Source organism: Papio anubis, chromosome 11 (genome assembly GCF_008728515.1).
Source record: "Papio anubis isolate 15944 chromosome 11, Panubis1.0, whole genome shotgun sequence".
Classification (NCBI taxonomy): domain Eukaryota; kingdom Metazoa; phylum Chordata; class Mammalia; order Primates; family Cercopithecidae; genus Papio; species Papio anubis.
The window spans coordinates 125,189,683-125,214,645 of record NC_044986.1 but is presented as its reverse complement, the minus strand read 5'-3'; the positions used below and the strand labels follow the sequence as shown (position 1 = coordinate 125,214,645).

Below are 24,963 nucleotides of genomic sequence, written 5' to 3'. Positions count from 1 at the left end.
TCTCGGCTCACAGCAGCCTTCCCCTCCGCCTCCCAAAGTGCTGGGATTAAAGGCGTGCACCACCGCCCGGCTGTAACGACAACTGCTCTTTCAGGATTTTCAGAATTCATATTTTAAAACTAAGCTTCATAATAACAAGATAAAATGAATACGTCTATTTATGCGTTTAAAGACAATACCACGTAGCAGACGCGGGAGCACATCACCCAACTCAAGAAAAAGGCCTAGTTCCATCTATGCGGTGCTCCCCATCTCTTCTCCTGCTCCATTCCCAGGAGAAGCGCCTTGAATGTGTTGCTGTCACCCCCTTGCACGGACGCAGGTGTATGCACCCGCGTCACACGCGTGGACTCGGCACGGGAGGCCGGCGTCGTCACGCTCGTGTTTCTGAATTCTCTAAGAGGAGACTCGCAACTCAGTCTCCTGCGACTCGGTTTCCAATTCCACGCGTTCCTAAACCTCAGGTTACTGTGCGCAGACGACGATCTTTTCCACTGACAAAGAATGGTAACGTCTTCTTCGCCCCAACCCACGCCTCCGCCTTCCACAGGGCGCGGGCGCCCACCACAGCCCGGGACAGCCCAGCCTCGCTCCAGTTCGGGAGACCAATGCCGCCGTCCCCAGATGTCCAGGCCACCGCGCCGAGACCTCACGGGTGGCCCAGACCTCGGGCCTCCTCCCCGCCCCGTCCCGCAGCTCCCCGGTGCCACCCTGCCCCTGTCTCCCGAACTCCTGCCCCTACGCCCGTCCACAGTACCTGATCGGCCTCCGGCCACAGACACCGGCCGGTCCCGGAGCGCGCCCACTTTGAGCGCTGTCCGCAGCGCGCACCGCCCACCGGGCCGCGCAGCCAATCGCCCGCGCCAGCGCCAGGCCGCACCACATTGCTCGGCCAATTGGCGCCCGTACACGCCTGACGTCACAATCTCGCCAAGCGTCGCGCGGTGGCGCCACCTCCGTGGCCTGTGGCGCCACCTCCCTGCCTGTGGCAATCGCAGACGCGCGAAGCACCGGGAACCTGAGCTGTGAGCTCGGGTTCCGGCCGCTCCCGAGGGGGTCAACACGCCTCACCCCCAGCTCCGCAGAGGCAGCGTCCCGCGACTGGGCGGTGCCCGAGACCACACCAGCCGCCAGCCAATCACGCTTTCGATTCTGGCGTGCGAGCCCGAGGCGCTGCGAAGGGTGCCAAACGTCAGACGTCTCGAGGCTCGCGTTCCGTGGAACCGAGCCCTCCCGGTCGGAAGGCGCCCGCGCGGCTGGGCCAATGGAAACGGAGGAAAGGCGGGACGTTACTGCTGACTGGCTGGTTGGGAATCCCCCCTCCCGAGTTCCGCCGCTGGGACTACGGCGTTTGGCTGCAGGGCGAGGTCTTGCATGTCTGGAACGGTGGTCGTCTGCGACCGGGACGAAGGCGGAGCGGACCCGCGAGAGGGGCGGGGCGTTCCACGCTATGTTGGGAGTGTTCGCTTTCCGGGTACACGACAGGACGTGCCAAATGGTTTCATTTTTTGAGACAGTTTTGCTTTCGTTGCCCAGGCTGGAGTGCAATGATGTAGTCTCCGCTCACAGCAACCTCTGCCGTCCGGGTTCAGGCGATTGTCCTGTCTCAGGCTCCCAAGTAGCTGGAACTACAGGCATGCGCCACCAAGCCCAGCTAATTTTGTATTTTTAGAGACGGGTTTCCCCATGTTGGTCAGGCTGGTCTGGAACTCCTGACCTCAAGAAGTGATCCACTCGGCTCAGCCTCCAAACTGCTGGGATTACAGGTGTGAGCTACCGCGCCTAACCCTCTAAACCTTTAAATAATCGTGAAATGTACTCGCAGCTACAGCGAATTCAGCTGTTTCCTCTACCTTTTGTGTGGAATTTAAAATACTGAACTTGAGATGAACCTGGTGCGCACCAGTTCTCAAACTTCCTGGTCTCAGGACTCTTGCACACTCTTAAAATGTACTGAGGACCCTCAAAAGCTTTTGCTCACTGTTGTTTGCTACTGCTATTTACTAATGTAGAAATTAAACATATTAAAATATTCACTTAAAAAACACATGACACTAAGTTACATTTTTATTCAAAATCTTTTCCAGACAAAAAAATAGACTGATTTTGTTTTACACGTTTGCAGATCTCCTTCATGTCTGGCTTCACACAGATAAGAAAATCTGGCCTCCAGCATGCGCAGCAAGTCCTCACTGCTGTCAGTGCGTTCTTGGGAATTACTTTAAGTGAAACAACGTATAGCAAAACCAATTTTACCAGAGGCTAAAATATAAGGATTAAGTTCCTAAAGCATACTTTTGGCCACGGGAAAAAAAAATCACTAAACTTCTAAAGGCCATTCTAATGTTAAACATTGAAATAAACGTGAGCTATACATACATTTAAAAAAGATTAATAAAAAACAAGATAATTACTACTTAATTATTCCAGTTCTGGGTCATGCGTAGCTGAAGCCTATTTCAGTAGCTCAGGGCACAAAGAGGGAACCAGCCCTGGACAGGACGCCATTCCATCACAGAGCCACTCACACACCCACACTCAGACTGGGGCAGTGAAGACACACACCAGTTCACCTCACGTGCACACCTTTGGGATGTGGAAAGAACTGCGGTACTCAGAGGAAACCTATGCAGGTGTGGGGAGAACACGTAAACACCGCAAACACAGTGCCACTGGCCGGGAGTCTTTTTCTCATCCATGTTACAAAGAAATGAATGAGCACCTGCTGTATGCAGTTTGAAAATTGAGAAGTATTTTTTAATAGCCTTTTCAAATTATCTTGGTTATTCTTTTTCGATACTACTACACCAAAACACGAGTGGTGGATTTTCCAATTACTATTTGGAATGTGAAACCACTTCGATGGACATTTTATACTCTTGTTACATTAAAACTCATTATTTTTGACTGTAACTCCAATGTCTATTTTCCTATGCATGAGGTTGAAATGTCATGCATTGGTCATTTGGAAAATATTGATTTACTGAATTAAATAAATCTTCGAAATGCTAAAACATTTCATTATTCAATATCAAACAATCATATTGTTAATATCACTAGTAATCTCATCAGAAAAGCTTTTAAGTATTGGGAAGCTGGCTTAAGTATTGTAGCACTGGCGTCAACATAAAGTCACCAAGTTCTTGATGGTTTTAAGTTTTTTTAATTTGAATTTTTGCATGAAAATTCAAACATTATTGGCAACAAGTACTAAGAATTATGTTCCTTGAAGTGGCACGAACATATTTATTTTCACGAAAATGTCTGCCAAATATCTAGGTTTGAGTACCTCACTTTATCTGTCAGTTCTTTCCAGTAAAGTGGTATTTCATGAAAAAAGCAGCTAGTTAGTTCAGCTTACAAAACAAACGTTCCCACAAGTTGTTTTGGAGACAACAGTCATAATTCAGTATGTAGCAGAAGTGCTTTATGTGTATTTTCCATTTTGTTATAGAGAATATTAGATGTGTACTGAATGGTCGAGATGATTAAAGTTAGTATTTTTTACTGCTAACCATCAGCTGAGCCTTCAGTGAGTCATAATCTTTTTGCTGGTGGAGGGTTTTGTCTCAATGTTGATGGCTGTTGATCAAGGTGGTGCTTGAAAGTTGGGGTGGCTGTCGCAGTTTCTTAAAATAATAATGAAATTTGTCACATTGACTGACTCTTCTTTTCATGGAAGGTTTTTTTTAACCCACAGGAAAACTTTTTTTTTTTTTTTTTGAGACAGAGTCTCGCTCTTTCGCCCAGGCTGGAGTGCAGTGGCGCGATCTTGGCTCACTGTAACCTCTGCCTTCCGGGTTCAAGCAATTCTCCTACCTCAGCCTCCTGAGTAGCTGGCACTATGGGCGTGCGCCACCATGTCCGGCTAATTTTTGCATTATTAGTAGAGCTGGGGTTTCACCATGTTGGCCAGGCTGGTCTCGAACTCCTGGCCTCGTGATCCACCCATCTTGGCCTCTCAAAGTGCTAGGATTACAGACGTGAGCCACTGCACCTGGCCAGGAAAACTTTGAAAATTGGAGTCAATCCTCTCAAACCCTGCTGCTACTTCATAAACTAAGTCTCTGGAGTATTCTAAATCCTTTGTTGTCATTTCAACAGTGTTCACATCTTCACCTGGATTAGGTTCCATCTCGAGACCACTTTCTTTGTTCATCCACAAGAAGCAACTGCTTATCCATTCAAGTTTTATTATGCTATTGCAGTGATTCACTTACATCTTCAGGCAGCCATAGACTTACAAAATGTATTTCTTAAATAATGAGACTTGAAAGTCAAAATGACTCCTTGATCCACGGGCTGCAGAAGGGATGCTGTGTTAGCAGGCATGAAATCAACATTCATCTCCTTGTATATCTCCATCAGAGCTCTTGGGTGAACAGGAGCACTGTAAATCAGCAGTAATATTTTGCAAGAAAATCTTTTTTTTTTTTTTTTCCTGAGCAGTAGGTCTCAACAGTGGGCTGAAAATATTTAGTAAACCACACTGTAAGTAGATGTGCTGTCATCCAGGCTTTGCTGTTCTATCTACACAGCAGAGGCAGAGTAGAATTAACATAACGCTTAAGGACCCTAGGATTTTCAGAATGATACATGAGCACTGGCTTCAACATAAAGTCATCAGCTGCACTAGCCCCCTAGCAAAGGTCAGCCTGTCCTTTGGAGCTCTGAAGCCAGGCTTTGACGACTCCTCTCTAGCTATGACAGTCCTAGGCGGCATCTTTTCCCAAAATAAGGTTGTTTCAACTCCAGTGAAAACCTGTGGATTAGCAAAGCCGCCATCATCAGCGATCTTAGGCAGATCTCCTGGATGACTTGCTGCTTTATCTTGCACTTGCACTTTTTGTTTTTGAGATGGAATCTCACTCTGTTACCCAGGCTGGATGGAGTGCAGTGGTGCAATCTTGGCTTACAGCAACCTCCACCTCCTAGGTTCAAGTGATTCTCCAGCTACTCAAGAGCCACTGTGCCCGGCCCACTCTTACATTTGTAGCTGGGACTACAGGCGTGTGCCACCACACCCAGCTAATTTTTGTATTTTTAGGGGAGGCAGGGTTTTACCATGTTGGCCAGGCTGGTCTCAACTGATCTACTTGCATTGGCCTCCCAAAGTGCTGGAATTACAGGCATGGTTGGCCTATCTTGCACTTTTGTATTATAGAGACAGCTTCTTTCCTTCAACCTCATGAACCAACCTCTGATAGCTTCAGATTTTTCTTTTGTAGCTTCCTTACCTCTCTCAGCCTTCAGAGAACTGAAGAGAGTTAGGGCCTTACTCTGTATTAGCCTTTGTTTAACGGAATATTGTGGCTGGTTTAATCTATACAGACCACTGAAAGTTTCTCCATATCAGCAATAAAGCTGTTTTATTTTCTTATCATTTGTGTATTCACTGGAGGAGCACTTCAAATTTCCTTCAAGAACTTTTCCTTTGCGTTCACAACTTGGCTGTTTCAACATGCCTTCCTCAGTATGCTTAATCATTAATCATTTCTAGCTTTTGATTTAAAGTAAGAGATGTGCAACTCATTCTTTTATGAAACACTTAGTAGCCATTTTAGGGCTATTAATTGCCAGATTTTTTTTTTTTTTTTTGAGTCAGGGTCTTGCTTTGCTGCCCATGCTGAAGTGCAGTGGCGTGATCATGGCTCACTGCAGCCTTGAACTCCTGGGCTCAAGCAATCCTCTTGCTTCAGTCTCCCAAGTAGCTGGGACTACAGGCATGAGCCACCACCATGCCTGGCCCCTAATTTCAGTATTGCCGTGTGTCAAGGATAGGGAGTTCTGAGCAGAAGGAGACAGATAGGGAGGCAGCTGGTCAGTAGAATGGTCAGAACACATACAACATTTATTGACTCAGTGTGCTGTCTTATATAGGGGTGGTTCATGGTGCCCCCCAAACAATTACGACAGTAATATCAAAGATCACTAATCACAGATCACCATAACTGATATAATAATGGAAACATTTGAAACATTCCAAGAATTACCATGACACAGAGACGTGAAGTGAGCACATACTGTTAGAAAAATGGTGCCGATAGACATGCTCCATGTAGGGCTGCCACAAATCTCCACTTTGTAAGAAACATGATACCTGTGAAGTGCAATAAAGTGATGCACATGAAAACAGCTGTGCCTGTTACATGAGAGATATATGTGTGTGTGTGTGTGTATATATATATATAACTTAAGAATGATTATAAAGCAACATGTCAAACAGGTTATAACACTATAGTGAACTAACTATCCAAGTGTTTCAGGCACAGTTAAAATAATCAGTAATGAGGACAATGACAGAATACCTAGTAAATCTTAATTCCCTATCAAACTATGCTCATAAATGAGTCTTAGTAAATTCAGCATTGTTGCCCTGTGTCAGGGACAAATTACATGTATTTTGCATAGATGGACATGGGACAACATAGAAATTGGTTTTCTGAGACAAGATTCCCTGCAGCTTCTGCATGAGTATGTAATTGGATACCAGGATTGCAATTGTAACTTTTTATAATTTCGGCTAGTTTTGTGTCTTTAAAAAAAATTATACTGGATAGTTATTTCAGGATACAGGGTGTTATGGGTTAAATTGTATCCCCCCTTCAAATTCATGTGTTAAAGACCTCACTTCCAGTATTATACAATGTGACCTTATTTGGAAACAGGGTTGTTGTGGATATGATTGGTTAACATGAGGTCATATTGGAGCAGGGCCTACCCTACTCCAATATGACTGATGTCCTCATAAAAAGAATGCTAAGTGTGCAGACAGACACGGACATGGAAAACGTCATGTGAAGACTGGTGGGGATATGCTGCCACAAGTCAAGGAATGCCCAGACGCTGAGAGCATTAACAGGCTCCCACCACAGCTTTCAGAAGGAACCAACCCTGCCAATACCTTGATTTTGGATTTCAAGTCAGACCTCTGACAATAAATTTGTTTAAGCTGCCTAGTTTGCAGTATTTTGTTACTGCAGCCCTAGCACATTAACAGTGAAAAGAACATGGGCTCTGATGTCAGCCTTTAGTCTTTGCCCAGATGCACTGTTATTTTTCACTTTTGACAAGTAATTTCAACATTCCCATGCTTAAAATTCAATTCAGAGTAACTTCTACTTTATTGGATTCTTTTGGGGATTAAATTAGTTACAAAAGATGTAAGGCGACTGACCCTCAAAAAATGATTTCTTTCCCTTGTTCTGTGACATGTCATTCACTCAGTTATTTTCAGTAACTTTTGTGGAATCCTAAATATATCAAATTAAAAAATTACATTAACGATATTCTTGGTGTTACCTGACTGTGGTGCAGTGCTGCAAAATAAAATCACCTATTAGAATGTGGGTTAGATGGGACACCGCGATTTATAAAGCTTTCTATTTGTTGCTATGCCCAGCAGAATGTCTTTGCATACCAGGCACTAAATAAAATCATGTTACTTAAATGTCACAACCTCTAAAAGTTTAAAAAATGACTTCTCTAAAGTCAAATATTTTTTCCCTTGCGTTCCTCTTACAGAATTGTTTTTAGTAATAAAGTTTTATTAATATGCTTAATGCAGAAATAACTTCACTTTTTTTTTTTTTTTCGGTAATCTGGATCCCCTAAATAGAATGCTAAATTTGTTTCTCGTGCAACAAAGAAGTTACCGCTTCTGACTCTTCTTGAGCTTCATTTTTGTTTTTGTTTTTTTTTTTTTTTGAGACGGAGTCTCGCTCTGTCCCAGGCTGGAGTGCAGAGGCGCGATCTCGGCTCACCGCAACCTCCGCCTCCCGGGTTCAAGCGATTCTCCTGCCTCAGCCTTCTGAGTAGCTGGGACTACAGGCGCGCACCATCATGCTTGTCTAATTTTTGTATTTTTACAGAGATAGTGTTTCACCACACTGGCCCGGCTGGTCTCGAACTCCTGATCTCGTGATACGAACGCCTTGGCCTCCTAAAGTGTTGGGATTACAGGCGTGAGCCACCGCGCCCGGCCTTGAGCTTCATTTTTAAAGGAAGGAGCAGGAATGTTAACCTACATAGAAAAAAAATGCTTTCACGCTCTTGATTTACTCTAGGCGCGGCTAGAGCTTTCTGCAGAGGGTTGAGACGGCTGTTTACGTAAAGACCATCATGCGGCGTTTCCAACCTAGATTCTAAGAAAAAAGCGGCCCAAGTCCCACCTTTCGCAGGGAACAGCTGATTCTGTTTTTCCTTCCCAGCCAATGGTGATCAAAAGCTTCAGGACGCGGGTGAGTCACTGCGGAGGAGCCGAACACTGACCGCGCCGTCCCCGCCAGGCTACCGGGCGGCCGGCAGCACAGCCCCGAGCGCAGACGGCCCCGGGTCTCAGGCCTCAGGCGGACCCCACCGCAGGCTCGCTACCCTCCCGCCTCGGTTGCCAGGCTGCGGGGCAGATGGACTCGGAGCGCCCCGCCGGTGAGTAGCTACGACCTCCGAGGCCACCTCTCGCGACCCGCTCGGCGGCAGGAGTAGGTGACCAGGATGGGGGCGTTGGCCCAGCAGCCGAAAGGGGTCTCCAGCGCGCTCGGACCCCTCGGGGCTGCGGGGCGGAAGCTGGGGCGTGACTTCCGGCGCCGCCGGGTGTGGGGCGGAGGTGTGGGGCGGCTTCCGGCGGCCCCAGAGGCGCGGGACTTCCGGCGCCGCCGGAAGTGCATTAGTGCTAGGTTGGGGTTGTGGGGTCGGGGCAGTGCGGGGACAGCCGGTGTCCTGCGCGTCTTCGGGTCAGTACTGGGGGCCGCGTCGTAGGAACTCACTGGCTGTGCGCGACCCGGGCTGGCTCCGGGGGTGGCGGGCGCGGCTGCTGTGACAGGTGAGTGCCGCCATCTTCCTACCTGTCGGGCGCCGAGTCCTTCCCCGGATGCCCCGAAGAGGAGTCGGGACACTGCAGGGCTCAAGGGGGTGCAGGGGCAGTCGGGGCATAGTGGGGGATGGGTGCAGGTGGGCTCGGAATGCAGAGGATCCATGGTGGTGCAGGAGGGGTCGGGTCCCTGGAGGGCCCGTGGTGGTGCAGGAAGGGCGGTGGTGCAGAAGGGTTAAGGGTGCAGGAGAAGTCCGTGGCGGTGCCAGAGGGACCAGGGTGCGGGAGGGATCGGGGCCCGGGGCAGTGCAGAAGAGGTCGGAGTCCAGGAAGAGTTGGGGGCGCTGGAGGGCCCGGGGCGGTGCTGGAGGGGTTGGGGGCAGAAGGGTTCGACCCGGGGTCTCTCCCCTCCCCCTTTGCTTCGGCCTGGGCATCCCGGGGAAGTGCGTCTCCAGGGAAGCACTTGGGAGGCCCTTCGGAGAGGAGAATGGCTTTCCTTCTATCCAGAGAGTGGGGATGGTCAGCTTCAAGAAGGGTGGTGAGTGCAGAGTGGCGGATGCTGAAGTGATTAACACAGCGCCATGATATTGTTCCTCTTTTGAAGACTTCCTTTTCCTTCCTTTCCCCCTGTAAGCAGCCACCGCTGGAGGGAAACATTATTTTAAGACAGCTGTTCACCGGAATAACACAAGAGCAACAATAATGTACTCATTTACTAAACAAAGTTGAATAAATAAAATTTTTCAGGTTGTGAGCGAAAATATCTTAAGGTCTGCCAGGTTTTTAGAGATTTTGTCATTTATCTTAAACGGTAAAACATTTGTCCCTTGAAGCTGATACCATTGTAGAAAAGTGTTAATTGCTTAGAAGTTTCATTTATTGACGTTCAAGTGTTTTTCTCTTAAATTCAGTATGTTGGCCTGTGAGTTACGGTCATAAAAGTATTGCAGGAATTGTTTACCTCTGAATGAGAAAGCTCAAGATAGTTATATCTCCAGGATCTTTCTTCCTCTTCTGAACTTCCCCCAACCCCAGCACACACGCACATTGTTCTGGTTACTTTCCTGATCAAATTCGAGTCTTTCAAAATAGCTTTTGAAATGTCCCAGGAGTTGAACACGGTATGTAAATATGAACTGACCAATGTGGAACAAATGGAGTTGTCTGTTATCCCCTGGGTTTAGACGCTGCGTTTCTATTAATACTGCTCACAGGAGACAGAGTAGGAACTCGTGTACACTGGCCACATCTCATAACAGCAGCATGACCTTGGGGAGGCCTTCCTAAGTCCCCACTTCCTGTCCTCTAACATGGTGTTCATATCAGCCTCATTTTGTTATTGGGAAGGATATGTTATGTAATATATGCCAGCCATTCTTGCAAAGTGCTGTATATGGGAGATCTTGAGTGAGTGTGTTTCCCTTCTCCTCCTCTTGGGTAGCTATGTTAGACTTCACTTTGGGCGTTTGCCCTGAACTAAAATCCCTAAGACCCTTTCCCCGAGTTGAAACTAAGAGTTTTCTTATTTATCTTGTCTTATTTTTTCAGGGAAAAGATTTTACATCTGTTGAATTTCATCCTTGGTTTAAACTTGTTCTTTTAACTACTGAGATCTTTTGAAAATCTTGATGGCTATTTATCCGATTAATGATATTTCCTAATTCATTGTCATCCACAGAATTGATGGCGTATGTATTCCGTGCCTTCATTTCGTCAATGACAAAATATTTTAAGCAGGTTAATTCTGATGACAGATTTCTGAGGTTGCCTATAGAGACCATTCTCTTCCGCGATATTGCTCAGAAGTTGAATTTGGTGTCTCAGCCCATTAGGAATTCATCTAACAGTGTTATTATGATAAAATGTTACTACAAACTTGATTAAACTTCTGGTGGAAATTCCATCACATTTTATTCAATTTTCAATTTATTTCTCCAATTTATTTTTAATGCCATGTGGAAATTATATTCCTTAACCATTTTGCATTTGATTAACATTTATGAAATTAACCATTTAAGCAAGTGTTTTTGCTTCGATGAAAGAAAAATGTTTAAAATCCTACTGGATATGAAACTGAAAGTAATGTTTTGTGTTTTTTTGTTTCAAATGAAAATGTAAATTAAGAATTCGTTGGCAGGGCATGGTGGCTCACACCTGTAATCCCAGCACTTTGAGAGGCCGAGGCGGGTGGATCACTTGAGGTCAGCAGTTCAAGATCACCCTCGCCAACATGGTGAAGCCCCATCTCTACTAAAAATGCAAAAATCAGCTGGGCATGGTGGTGAGCACTTGTAATCCCATCTACTCGGGAGACTGGGGCAGGAGAATCACTTGAACTCAGGAGGCAGAGGTTGCAGTAAGGCGAGATAACGTCACTGCACTCCAGCCTGGGTGACAGAGTGAGACTCTGTCTCAAAAAAAAAAAAAAAAAAAGAAAAGGAAAAAAATAGATAGAAAAGAATCTATTGAGAAAGAGCAGAAAGCTAAGTGTGTATTGATGCTATTTAATATTACAGCATTTCTGTCTCCCAGGCTGGAGTGCAGTGGCATGATCTCAGCTCACTGCAGCCTCCACTTCCCAGGGTGGAACAATTCTCGTGCCTCAGCCTCCCGGGTAGTTGGGAGGCGTGTACCATCACGCCCAGCTGATTTTTGTATTTTAGTAGAGAAGGGGTTGCACCATGTTGGCCAGGCTGGTCTTGAACTCCTGACCTCAGGTGATCCACCTGCCTCAGCCTCCCAAAGGGTTGGGATTACAGGCGTGAGCCACCATGCCTGGCCCAATATTACAGCATTTCTAAAGATGAGGAATTTAGCTTGCTAACACAAAATGTGTTTATGGGTTTCATTAATTTGTTGAATGTTTGACCAGTGCCTGCTTTGTGGAGAGCACTGTGCTGCATCAAAGCTGTGTGCCTATTGTTTCTGACTGCTTACAAACAGTAGGGGTATATTACGTACATGGCATGGCAACATATACTAGGGGCAGATGATTTGGACAGACTGTAAATCAGTCAAGAAAGAGTTCAGAAGGAGAGTTTATTCTGTGAAATCCATGGTAGGATAAAGAGATTGAATTTTTAGAAGAGACTATTTATAGTTTCTTGAAAATAATGTTTTATTAAAAACCAGAAGAACATTTAATCTACATAAGCCTTCTTTTTAATATGGTAATCTGCCCAATAATATTGGGTAAATGTCAATATTTTGAAGGAAAATAATTACGTTTTGGAATCTCAGGTTTCTCTCTGTTTATATTTAGGTAAAACAGTGCATAGAGGTTAAAGATGGTTATATTTGGAGTGAAGAAGTGTGTTTTTTCTCTTTACATTCTATAATCAGTTTATTGTGTTTAGTCTGTTAAATACAATTGGATGCCACATAACAAATGATGTTTTGGTCAACAACAGACCTCATGTAAGATGGTGGTACCATAAGATTGTAATACTCTATTTTTACTGTACCTTTTCTATGTGTAGTTATGTTTAGATACACAAATAGATACCATTGTGTTATAGTTGCTTGCAGTATTCAATACGGTAACATGCTGTGCAGGGTTGTAGGCTAGGAGCAGCAGGCTCAGCCATCTAGCCTAGGTGTGGAGTAGGCTGTACATCTAGCTTTGTGTAAGTATACTCTGATATTTCCACAGTGACGAAATCACCTAACGACGCATCTCTTAGAACCTGTCCCTATCCTTAAGCGATGATATGACTGTATTGAAAGGCTCTTAATTGGATTTGAGAACTCTGTCTCATAGGGATGTTATGAGGATTAGTGACTCTTTGTATTTATTGATCCATTTAAGCCTTACAGCAATTATTTGTAGTAGCTCTTCAGCCTCTGGTAGATCTGCCAGTCCACCAACTTTCTTCCAGTATGTCTCCATTAATTCTTTCTGTTTTCACTTCCCTTGTCTATTTTAGATCCATGGTATACCATTTAAGTAGTTGTTTTACAAACACCTGCCACTTCCTTGCCCCTCTTCCCATGATACCAACCTGAAAACCCCCTAAACTGGTTATTAAACATTTAAATAAGATTTTTGCTACTACCGGTTGAGCATCCTAATCCAAAAATTCAAAATCCGTAGTGCTCCAAAATCCAAACCTTTTTGAGTGCTAACACGACACAAGTGGAAATTTCCACACCTCACTTTGTGACAGACAGGTTGTAGTTAAAATGTGGGTTTGCAACATAGTTTATTCAGGATCCCCTAGGGCAAAATAAAATTACCTTCAGGGGGCCTGGCGTGGTGGCTCACGCATGTAATCCCAGCACTTTGGGAGGCCGAGCTGGGTAGACCACTTGAGGCCAGGAGTTTGAAACCAGCCTTGCCAACATGGGAAACCCCCTCTCCCCTAAAAATACAAAAATTAGCTGGGCATGGTGTTGGGTGCCTGTAATTCCAGCTACTTGGGAGGCTGAGGCAGGATAATTGCTTGATCCCGGGAGACGGAGGTTGCAGTGAACCGAGATTGTGCCACCGTACTCCATCCTGGGCTACAGTGGAGACTCTATCTTAAAAAAAAAAAAAAAAAAAAATTACCTTCAGGCTATGTGCATGAGGTATATATGAAACATAAATGAACTTTGTGTTTAGCCTTGGGTCCCATCCCTAGGATATCTCATTATGTATATGTGGATATTCCAAAATCTGAAAGCGTCTGAATTCTGAAACACTTCTGGTCTTGAGCTTTTTTTTGGTGGGGGGCCAAGGACTGAGTTTCCATGGAGGATCTGGTGTGAAAGGAAAGAAGTGGTGATAGGACCAGTACAGACGCTGGGAAAAAATGTGGAGGGTGTGAATACAGAGACGATAAGATTACTGCAGTATGAAAAAGTCTGTATTTGGTGCCAAGTTCCATGGAGATGATTATAGGAAATGCATACATTTGGTTGCAGTTGATCAGCAGAAAAAGATTGCGAGCGGTATTGATTATTTTGTGAAGTGGCGAAGAAAGCAAGCTAAACCAAAGAGAACACCATGTAACTTATGGAGAGGCTGGAAAACCCAGTGAGATAAAATAAGTGATCCAAAACTTATAATTTTGATGAGAAAGGAGAGTTGATATTGTAATCTCTGCATTTTTGGTAACCAGCTTGTAGAATGTCTGGAATGCAGAGGAATGTTTCTACAGATGAAGTTCTTAAGAGAGGGAAGGGAAACCCTTTGCTGGTTTTATTTGCTTCATTTAACTGAAGACAAAGTCTCCCTTGTTCTCTGAGGCCGTATCAGGACAGCTTTCACAGGCTTTTGATGTGGTTTCTTTTTTTCCTTTACAAAACATACTCTATAAACTACAAAGTAACTGTGTTTTATGTTGTAAAGGAAGACTTGCTTTCTTCTCCTTTAAAAATAGGCCTACACATATGCAATTTCAGAATAAAAGATGATTCTTGACTTTGTGCTTGCAGAAAGATGGAGACTTATTTTTCCTTATTCCTCCCACTATGTACATCTAAAAACACTGGCCATATATAAAACAAATGTAAGAGTGGGCTGGGTGCAGTGGCTCACGCCTGTAATCCCAGCACTTTGGGAGGCTGAGGCAGGCGGATCACAAGGTCAGGAGTTCGGGACCAACCTGGCCAATATGGTGAAACCCCGTCTCCACTGAAAATACAGTAACCAGGTGTGCTGGTGGGTGCCTGTAGTCCCAGCTACTCGGGAAGCTGAGGCAGGAGAATTGCTTGAACCTAGCAGACAGAGGTTGCAGTGAGCCGAGATTGTGCGCCACTGCACTCCAGCCTAGAGAATAGAGCAAGACTCTGTCAAAAAAAAAAAAAAAAAAAAAGACTGAAAGATGGAGAAAAGAAAGTAGGCTTGCTTCATACATTGGGACCACAGAAATGACACGAAACTTAGTTCTCTGGGTTTTCTTTTTGCCTCATGTATCTCACACGTTGTGCTGGATAAGCTAGCAGTGCAGGTATAAAAGGGCTCAGACAAAACAAGGCCCAAGAAAAGCCTGCTGTCTGGCTGAAAGACCAGGAAAGGGGCAGCCTACGTAGCGGAGAACTTTTCAACGGTGAGTGCTTTCCTCCAGCTAAATACCGTAGGAAACACTGCAGCACCACCCTCACCCTGCTAATCAGAGGCTGGGCAGGTACTTCAGATTCCTACTCATGACAAGCTGGGATGAGATGCTCCTCCCTGCAGGGTTGCTGTCAGAGAAGGCTGGCTGAGGAGTTGGGGTTTTACTTCTGGGTGGTGACAGAGCACAGCCTCCTTCCTGCTAGGATGTCATAAGAGGGACCTTGCAAAACTCAAGAACTTTACTGCTGCCCTGTGGTCATGAGGCCACCCCTCCGTGGTGTGGGGGAGACTGTGTAGGGAGCAGCAAGAGGCAGCCCTGATTCAGCCTTGGTGGTGGGAGTGGAGGTTTGGGAGGAGGCTGAACTTCCCTTCTCATGCAGGGGTCCGTGGAGGCTGAGTGGGAATCTCAACTTCCACCTCACTGTCCACATCCACCTGGCAGAGGCCTGCTCTAACAGAAGACTTACATCAGATCCTGAGTCTGATGTCAGGATTTCAATGGAAAATCGCGTAAAGTATAAAAATCTTACTTTCCTCTATGCTGCTTTACCTTCCCCATTTATAACGTAATCATAAATATTTCCTCCATATACACTGAGAACCACACCACAGTTATGGAAAAACCTCACCACACTCATAGGAAAATATCAGCCTGAATAAGAAAAGACCACTGATGCCAACGTAGAGATGACACAGACTTTAGAATTATTTAACAAGGACCTTAAAGCAGCGATCGTAAAAATGTTTCAATAGCCAATTAACATTCGAGACAAATGACAAATAGCCTCAGGAAGAAAATACAGGATGTAAAAAAGAAACACAACATTTTAGAAGGGAAAAATAGAATATGTGAAATAAATTCCGTGGATGCCTCAGCAGCAGAAAGGAGAGGAAAGACAAAAGAAGCTGTCAGTTTGAAGACAGAACAACCGAAGTTACCCAGTCTGAACAGCAGAGAGAAAGTAGACTGGAAAAAAGTGAGCAGAGCCTCAGGGGCCGTGGGACTTTAACAGAAGATGCAATATTTGTGTCGTCAGAGGTCTAGAAAGAGGACAGGGTGGGGGGATGTGGAGGTGGGGGAACGTGTCTGAAGAAATCACTGCTGTATGTTTCCTAAATTTGGCAAGCCATACGCCTTCAGACTCAAGAAGCAGCATAAGCCCAAAGAAGATAAACACAAAGATGCTAAGACACATCCAGGCAAACTTCTGAAAACTGAAGACAGAAGAGTGGTAAGAGAGATACCACTTGACCTGTAGTGGGAAACAATTTGAGTGACAATGGAGCTTTTTTTTTTTTTTTTTTTTTTTTTGATATGGAGTCTTGCTCTGTCACCCAGGCTGGAGTGCAGTGGTGTGATCTCAGCTCACTACAACCTCTGCCTCCCAGGTTCAAGCAGTGCTCCTGCCCCAGCCTCCCAAGCAGCTGGGACTACAGGCAACACCACACCACCCCTGGCTAGTTTTGTATTTTTTTTTTGTAGAGACGGGGTTTCAGTGTGTTAGCCAGGATGGTCTCGATCTCCTGACCTCGTGATCCACCCGTCTCGGCCTCCCAAAGTGCTGGGATTACAGGCTTGAGCCACTGCGCCCGGCCTAGTTTTGTATTTTTAGTAGAGACGGGGTTTCACTATGCTAGCCAGGCTGGTCTTGAACTCCTGACCTCAGGTGGTCTGCCCGCCTCGGCTTCCCCCACGCCTGCTGGGGTCACAGTCGTGAGCCACCGTGCCTGGCCTGACAGTGGATCTGGTGGAGGGCAGAAGGAAGTGGCAAGGTGTTTTTCAGGTGCTGAAGGAAAAGGACTATCAACTCAGAAATTTATATCAAGTGAAAATTTCCTTCACATGATTTATCTCCAGCTGATCTACTCTGTGAAAATAACAAGTAAAGGAAATTCTCTAAACTGAAAGGAAATGATAAAAGAAATGTGGGAACATCAGGAGGGAAGAACAAACAATGGACAGCAAAAATATCGGTCGATTCAGCATTCATTTATTTTCTAAATTACGTTTGGAATTTGAAGCATAACTGTGGTGTGGTTCTCAGTGTATGTGGAGGATATATTTATGATTACGTTATAAATGGGGAAAGGTAAAGAAGCATAGAGGAAAGTAAGGTTTTATAATTTATGTGAACTGGTAAAATGTTGATAATCAGTAGACTACAATAAGTTGTAAATGTATAATGTAAAACCTAGAGCTACCACTAAAAAAGTTATACAAAAGAGGCAAACTCAGAAATACTGTAGGTAAATAAATATGAAATTATAAAAAATGTTTACCCTAGAAGAAGGCAGGAAAAGAAGGCAAAGGAGAGAAGAGAGGGAGAGAGAATGAATGATACACCATGCAAAGTGCAGTTTATTTTGTGGCTGCAAGGTTGGATCAATATTTGAAAGTCATCAGTGTAATTGGTCCTGTCAGTAGGTCAAAAAAGAAAAGCTACTCGGAAAAAACATGATAGAATTCAGCACTCATTTGTGAAAGAAACCCAGAAAATAAATGATAGAGGGAAACGTTTTCAATTTGATAAACGGCATCTACAAAAAAATCTACAGCTAGCATCAAACTTAATGGTGAATAACACTATTTTCACCCAAATATTCAGGGCAAAGCAAGGATGTTTGCTGTCACTATAGTAATTTAAGATAGTACTGGGATTTGTAGCCAAATCAATAAGGTAGTAAAAGGAAACAGAAGGCTTACAAACCACAAAGGAAGAAATAAAACTGTCCTTTTTTTTTTTTAGATGACATAATAGTTGACATAGAAAATCCCAAGGAATCCACAAAAAATCCTGAAATTTAAGTAAGTTCAGCAAGAACGTACACGTTTAATACATAAAATCCAGTTGTATTTATACTAGCAGTTAACATGAGGAAACCAAAATAAAAATGCAGTAGCATTTAAACTTACACACAAAAAAGAGAGACGTTAGTGTAAAATGGAGAAGATACATAGGACTTTTTTTTGTTTGTTTTGTTTTTTTTGAGAGGGAGTCTCGCTCTGTCGCCCAGGCTGGAGTGCAGTGGATGGATCTCAGCTCACTGCAAGCTCCGCCCCCTGGGTTCCTGCCATTCTCCTGCCTCAGCCTCCCGAGTAGCTGGGACCACAGGCGCCGCCACCTCGCCCGGCTAAGTTTTTGTATTTTTTAGTAGAGACGGGGTTTCACCGTGTTAGCCAGGGTGGTCTCGATCTCCTGATCTCGTGATCCGCCCGCCTCTGCCTCCCAAAGTGCTTAGATTATGGGGGTGAGCCACTGTGTCCGGCCTGATACTAGGACTTTTATGCAGAAAAAACCTTGGCATTGAGGAAAGTAAGATCTTAATAAATACTGTATTCATAGATTAAAACACTCAATAAATATACCATTTCTCCCCAGATTGATGTACAGATTTAACACAATTCCTATCAAGATCCCAGCACGATTTTTGTAGATATGTAAAAGATTATTCTAAAATGTAAAAGGACAAAGGACTAGAACAGCTGTAACAAAATGGAGAAAGATTTAATAGGAATCACTGTAACTGATTTTAAGACTTATACAGAACAATAATAGAAAGTGCTTCTATTAGTCTATTTTCATACTGCTGATAAAGACATACCTGAGATTGGGCAATTTACAAAGGAAAGAGGTTTATTGGACTTACAGTTCCACATGGCTGGGGAGGTCTCACAATCATGGCAGAAGGCAAGGAGGAGTGAGTCAGGGAGGAGTGAGTCACATCCTACTTGGATGGCGGCAGGCAGAGAGGGAGAGCTTGTGCAGGAAAACTCCCCCTTATAGAACCGTCAGATCTGGTGAGACTTACTCACTATCACGAGAACAGCACGGGAAAGACCTGCCCCTCCATGATTCAGTTACCTCCCACTGGGTCCTTCCCACAACACATGGGAATTCAAGATGAGATTTAGATGGGGACATAGCCAAACCATATCACTGCTGTTGGTGGAAGGATAAATATGTAGGTCAGTGAAACAGAATAGAGAACCAAGAAAACCCCATACAAATATAGCGAGTTGATTTTTTGACAAAGGTCCAAAGCAGTTCAATCTAGGATGGATCATCTTCAACAAATGGGGCTGGGATAACTGGATACACAGGTGAAAACAAACAACAAAAAAACATTGACTTAAATTTTACACCTTATAAAAAGGTCAGTACCATATAGGTAATAAATTTAAATGTGAAACAGAAAACTAAAAAATTCAGGAGAAAACAGGAGAAAATTTTTGGCCCCTAGGGATTCACGAAAAGTTCTTATCATGACTTTAAAAGTGTGATGCATAGAAAAAAAATTATCAAAATTAAAGAGGTGTTGTGTTGTGAAAAACTCTGTTAGAATGAAAAGCAACAGTTTGGGAGAAATGATTTGCAGTTTAACCTATGTGACATATAATTCGTACTATAGAGTATAAAGATCTCTTAAATCTCAACACTAAAAAACTCAAATAATACTATTAGAAAATGGGAGTGAAGAGGCACCTCACTGAGGAGGATATGTGGATGACAAGCACGTGAAAAGATAGTGTCACTAGCCATCAGGGAAATGTAAATTAAGACCACAGTGAGATACTACACAGCTAACGGAACAGCTAAATAAAAAAATAGTGACACAGGGATGCCTGCACTTGCAGGTTTACACAGCACTGTTCGCAATAGCAAAGGTGTGGAATCAACCTGAGTGCCCATTGACGGATGACTACATAAAATGTGCACACACACACACTCTGCAATACCATTCAGCCCTAAGAAGAATGAAATCATGCCATTCACAGCAACATGGATAGAACCAGAGGCCATTATTTTAAGTGAAATAAGCCAGGCACAAAAAGTTATGTTCTCACTTACGTGTGGGAGCTAAAAAATGTGAACATATAGAGGTAAACAGTAGAAAAATAGATAATAGAGACTGGGAAGGTTGAGTTGGGGGAGGAGGGAGGCTAGGGAGAAGAGAGTTAAAAGGTACAAACATACAGTGTGATAGAGGGAATACATTCAGAGTAGGGTGAGTGTCCTTAAGAAAGTAGTATTTTAGGCCAGGTGCGGTGGCTCACGCCTGTAATCCCAGCACTTTGGGAGGCTGAGGCAGGTGGATCATGAGGTTAGGAGATGGAGACCATCCTGGTTAACATGGTGAAACCCCATCTCTACTAAAAATACAAAAAATTAGCTGGACATGGTGGTGGACGCCTGTAATCCCAGCTACTGGGGAGGCTGAGGCAGGAGAATGGCCTGAACCCAGGAGGCGGAGCTTGTAGTGAGCCCAGATCGCGCCACTGCACTCCAGCCTGGGCGACAGGGAGATTCCGTCTCAAAAAAAAAAAACAAAACAAAAAAAAACAGTATTTACTGGGGTGGTGGACCCCCTAAATTGCCTGTCTTGATGACTATGCGTTGTATACATGGCACAAAATTTCTCATATATGACATAAACTTGCATAAAAAAGTAGTGACAATACCAAATGCTGGTGAGGATGTAGATAACTGAATCTCTCATGTGTTGTTGATGGGAATGTAGAATGAAACAGCCACCCTGGAAAATACTGATAGTTTGACACTTTCTTGGAAAAAAACCACAAAACTAAACATGATTAAACATAAGCAATTCTGTTTCCAGGTATGCCCAAGAGAAATAAAAGTATCTACATATAACAAACTTGTGCATTAACATTCATAATAACCTAAAAAATGAAAACAACCAAATGTCTATCAGTTGTATTTAGCAATGAAAGGGAATACATTACCACTATGCTACAACACAGATGGACTTTGAAATCATTGTCCTAAGTGAAAGAAGCCAGTTGTAATAGACCAGAGCGTATATTGTATGATTCCATTTTTATGAAATGGCCAGAACAGGCAGATTCATATGGAGAGAAAGTAAATTAGTGGTTGTCTAGGGCTAGCTGGGATGTGGGTGGGAGGAATGAGGAGTGAAGGCAAATGGGTGTGGGGTTTCTTTTTGGGGTGATAAAAATGTACAGTTGATTGTGGTAATGATTGCACAACTTCCTGAATATACTGAGTCATTAGTAGGTGTCTTACATTGGTGTGTGAATCATATATCAAGATTTCTTTTTTTTTTTTTTTTTTTTTTGAGACAGAGTCTCGCTTAGTCGCCCAGGCTGGAGTGCAGTGGCGCGATCTCGGCTCACTGCAAGCTCCGCCTCCCGGGTTCACGCCATTCTCCTGCCTCAGCCTCCCGTGTAGCTGGGACTACAGGCGCCCGCCGCCTCGCCCGGCTAATTTTTTTGCATTTTTAGTAGAGACGGGGTTTCACCGTGTTAGCCAGGATGGTCTCGATCTCCTGACCTCGTGATCCGCCCGCCTCGGCCTCCCAAAGTGCTGGGATTACAGGCGTGAGCCACCGCGCCCGGCCTTAAGATTTCTTTTAAAGCTAAATATACATTTACCCTGTGACTGAGCACCCTTATCCTTGGGCCGTTTATCCAAAAGAAATGAGAACTTAGGTTCACATAAAACCCTGTATATTATTGTTCATGGCAACTTTATTAGTAATAGTAAAAAAATGGAAAATATATATAAATATGTGTATGTATGTATATATATTTTGCATCAGGTGAATGGTTAAACAAATGGTTAATGGTTAAATGTCCATACTGTGGATGCTAGCTAGTAATAAAAAGGAAGAAACTTGATACATGCAGAAAATTGGTTGGATCGTAGCCATTAAATTGAGTGGACAAAATCTCAAAAAGGGTGCATGCTCTTTGATCATATTTACGTAACATTCTCAAAATGACAAAGTTGTAGAGTTGGTTACAGATTAATGGTTATCAGGAGTCGAGGGATGGTGCCAGGGAGTTGGAGTAACTAGTGGGTGATCTGTATGGTGAGGGGAGTGTTTCGTATCTTGAACATGTGGCACCTAAAGGAATTTATGTATGTAACAGAGTGACAACTATACACACATTATACTAATGTCATTTTGTTGGTTTAATGAAATTAACAAATTGTACTGTAATGATGTAAGATCTAACCACTGGGGAAATAGGGACCATCTTTGCAACTTTCTGTGAATCTGCAGTTATGTCAAAATAAAAAGTTGAGGCCAGGCACGATAGCTCACATCTGTAATCCCAGCACTTTGGGAGGCCGAGGTGGGTGGATCACCTGAGGTCAGGAGTTTGAGACCAGCCTGGTCAACATGGCGAAACCCTGTCTCTACTAAAAATACAAAAATTAGCTGGGCATGGTGGTGCATGCCTATAGTCCCAGTTACTCAGGAGGCTGAGGCACGAGGTTCTTGCTTGAAACTGGGGGATGGAGGTTGCAGAGAGCTGAGATCACGCCACTGCACCCCAGCCTAGGAGACAGAGCAAGACTCCGTCTCAAAAAAAAAAAAAAAAGTGGAAACTTCATAACTCACACGACTGTTTTGGTTGAGAGTTACTAGAAGCTTGTGATTAAAGCTTTTAAAAACTGTCCTAAATAATAGGCAAGCTGTCTTCCAGGTTTCTAACATTTTTGGGTTATGCTTGGCTTTTAAAGAGGTTTTCGTAACAAAATTTATATATGAGAGTTCTGCATAGTATGTAAGAAACAGGAAACAAAGCTAAACTGTATATACTCACATTCATATTTAGAAATATTTAGAAGAGATACTTAGAAAAATGCTACGACTTCCTTGAATTCCAAGGTTAAATATGTTGATTTCTACTGTTTTATTTATAATATTAAAAATAATCTAAATGAAGTAAATTTTTATAAGTGACAGTATTTTCTCTTAGAAAGATATTTTCAGACTTGGTATTTAGGATTATAATTAGAATGCTTAATAAGCTGAACAGGAAAGATCTTGTTTATGTTATTAATAACCTTTATGGAAGACACTCTGAATTTTTTGTGAATACATTTCATCTCTGTTAAGATACTCTCCTTGGCTGGGCGCGGTGGCTCAAGCCTGTAATCCCAGCACTTTGGGAGGCCGAGGTGGGTGGATCACGAGGTCAGGAGTTTGAGACCAGCCCGGCCAATGTGGTGAAACCCCGTCTCTACTAAAAACACAAAAATAGCCAGGCGTGGTGGTGGGCGCCTGTAATCACAGCTACTCGGGAGGCTGAGGCAGGAGAATTGCTTGAACCCAGGAGGCTGAGGTTGTATTGAACCAGAGATTGCGCCATTGTACTCCAACCTGGCGACGGAGTGAGACTCCGACTCAAAAAAAAAAAAAAAAAAAAAAAAAAAACCTCTCCTTTATGTTTAGATAAACTTATTTTTCAAAACAGGCTCACTTGTTTAAAAAGAAGGGCACGCTAGTGATTTTAAAATATTGTAGAAAAGGAATCATTCTATAACAAAGTAAGGAGGTGTTAGGGCTATTGAGTAAGTGAGAGCCATTTGGAAGGAAAGGAATAGCATTTCAGGGATGTGTGTCTGCACCTGGTAATGTCTAGGGAGTTGATTATGAAGAGGGCTGGACACACCAGAAGTAAGATCTTGCCTTGAGGCACAGAGCTATTGCTGTTGCGTAAGTCACCAGTGTAACCGTCTACTTGGAATTTAGATGTTTACATAGGCCTTATGTGTATTTTAAAGGTTAGCATATTTTTCCATTATGCTGATATATTCATTTAATAGAACCATCTGCTACTCTTGGGACTTGGGCCAGTCTTTTCTGTAAATGAAGATGATGGAGGCATGTTGGCTTCAGGGAAATTGTGGGTGTGTCCTGCTTTGCTTTTTTTTTTTTTGTATTTTTTAGTAGAGACGGGGTTTCACCGTGTTAGCCAGGATGGTCTCGATCTCCTGACCTCGTGATCCGCCCGTCTCGGCCTCCCAAAGTGCTGGGATTACAGGCTTGAGCCACCGCGCCCGGCCTGCTTTGCTTTCAGTTGCACGTGGGGCAGGCATTCTGTGACAGTGAGGTGCTGAGCTGGCCTGACTATAGGATTGTGTTCATGGGAGGAGGGATCAGTAATAACAGAAAATCAGCAGGTAATGTTCAAAATAGTAAAATCTGTAGTCGAAGAAAGAAGATATGTATGTAAATATATTACCTAAGATTATAGTAAGTAACGTAGTGATATAATTGGAAGGAAGGATGGATAATAACAGGAAATGAGTAGAAAATGCCCAAAGTGGGTAAATCATAATGTTTATGTTAGAGATTTGAATAACTTAATCACATGTGGTTAGTTTGAATTGAGATATGCTGTAAATATACACGCTGAATTTCAAAGAGGTAATCATAAAATATCCCATTGTTTTTTATGTTGACTATAAAATATTTTAAACATTGGGTTAAGCAAATCATTAAAAGGAATTTCATATGCTCTTATTTTAAAAAATGTGGACACTGGAAAATTTATATCCATGGCTTGCATTGTATTCCTATTGGACGGCATGAGTCTAGAATGTGTGGTCTAGAATACGCAGTTAACATTGGTTCCCTCGGGGGAGTAGACCGTGCCTCTGTTGGACACCATGAGTCTAGGATGTGTGGTCTAGAATATGCAATTAACATTGGTTCCCTGCGGGGAGTAGACTGTGCCTAGGGAATGTTGGGTAAAGGGAGAGCTATTTTTTTTTTTTAATTTTAAACTTCTTTTTTGCCATTTGATACTTAAGATGGTAATGAAATTTGATAAAGAAATTACCCCTTTAATAAAGGCTGTGGTCCCTACCTTAAAACATCTTAATTTGTCATATTCTGAATTATATAGTTAATGTTAACCATAGTAAGGAAGCTTGTAATTAGAAATCATCATTATCTTGTTCACTGTTTTTCTTTTGTTTCAACTCGCTATATCAGAAACACTGTTTTTTTCTTGCTGTTTTTAGCTTATTGCAGGAGTGACCAGGACACTACCTTCTAGAAGTAATGCCCACAGAAAGCGCAAGTTGTTCGACTGCTCGCCAAGCAAAACAGAAGCGCAAATCCCATAGCCTTTCTATACGAAGAACTAACAGCTCGGAGCAGGAGAGGACGGGACTGCCGAGAGACATGTTAGAAGGACAAGTAAGCTACAACTGATCAGGGCCTTATTGATTGATTGATTTTTGAGACGGAGTTTTGCTTTTGTTTCCCGGGCTGGAGTGCAATGGCGGGATCTCCACTCACCGCAACCTCCACCTCCCAGGTTCAAGCG

General features: G+C 43.5%; 2 protein-coding genes across 14 annotated transcripts in view; one reads left to right on the top strand and one right to left on the bottom strand.

Moving 5' to 3' along the window:
* IDI1 (isopentenyl-diphosphate delta isomerase 1) overlaps positions 1 to 8,285 on the bottom strand; it is a 30,076-nt gene extending 21,791 nt beyond the window's left edge. For 5 of the 9 annotated variants that reach the window (XR_001906090.3, XM_017962503.3, XM_017962504.3 and 2 more), the window contains exon 1: positions 758 to 1,543. Coding sequence is in view for 6 of the 9 variants with exons in the window: in XM_017962503.3 (XP_017817992.1) it covers positions 758 to 885 (128 nt within the window). In the remaining 3 variants the exon portion in view is untranslated. Of the gene's footprint in view, positions 1 to 179; positions 1,544 to 8,171 lie in introns of those variants that run through there. The other 4 variants (XM_009213882.4, XM_003903322.5, XM_009213881.2 and 1 more) reach the window with 4 other exon arrangements.
* WDR37 (WD repeat domain 37) overlaps positions 8,248 to 24,963 on the top strand; it is a 74,700-nt gene continuing 57,984 nt past the window's right edge. For 2 of the 5 annotated variants that reach the window (XM_021942997.2, XM_003903321.3), the window contains exons 1-2: positions 8,660 to 8,821; positions 24,656 to 24,833. In XM_021942997.2, the coding sequence (XP_021798689.1) occupies positions 24,696 to 24,833 (138 nt within the window). In that variant the 5' untranslated portion in view covers positions 8,660 to 8,821; positions 24,656 to 24,695. Of the gene's footprint in view, positions 8,822 to 14,577; positions 16,082 to 24,655; positions 24,834 to 24,963 lie in introns of those variants that run through there. The other 3 variants (XM_009213877.2, XM_009213876.4, XM_031652560.1) reach the window with 3 other exon arrangements.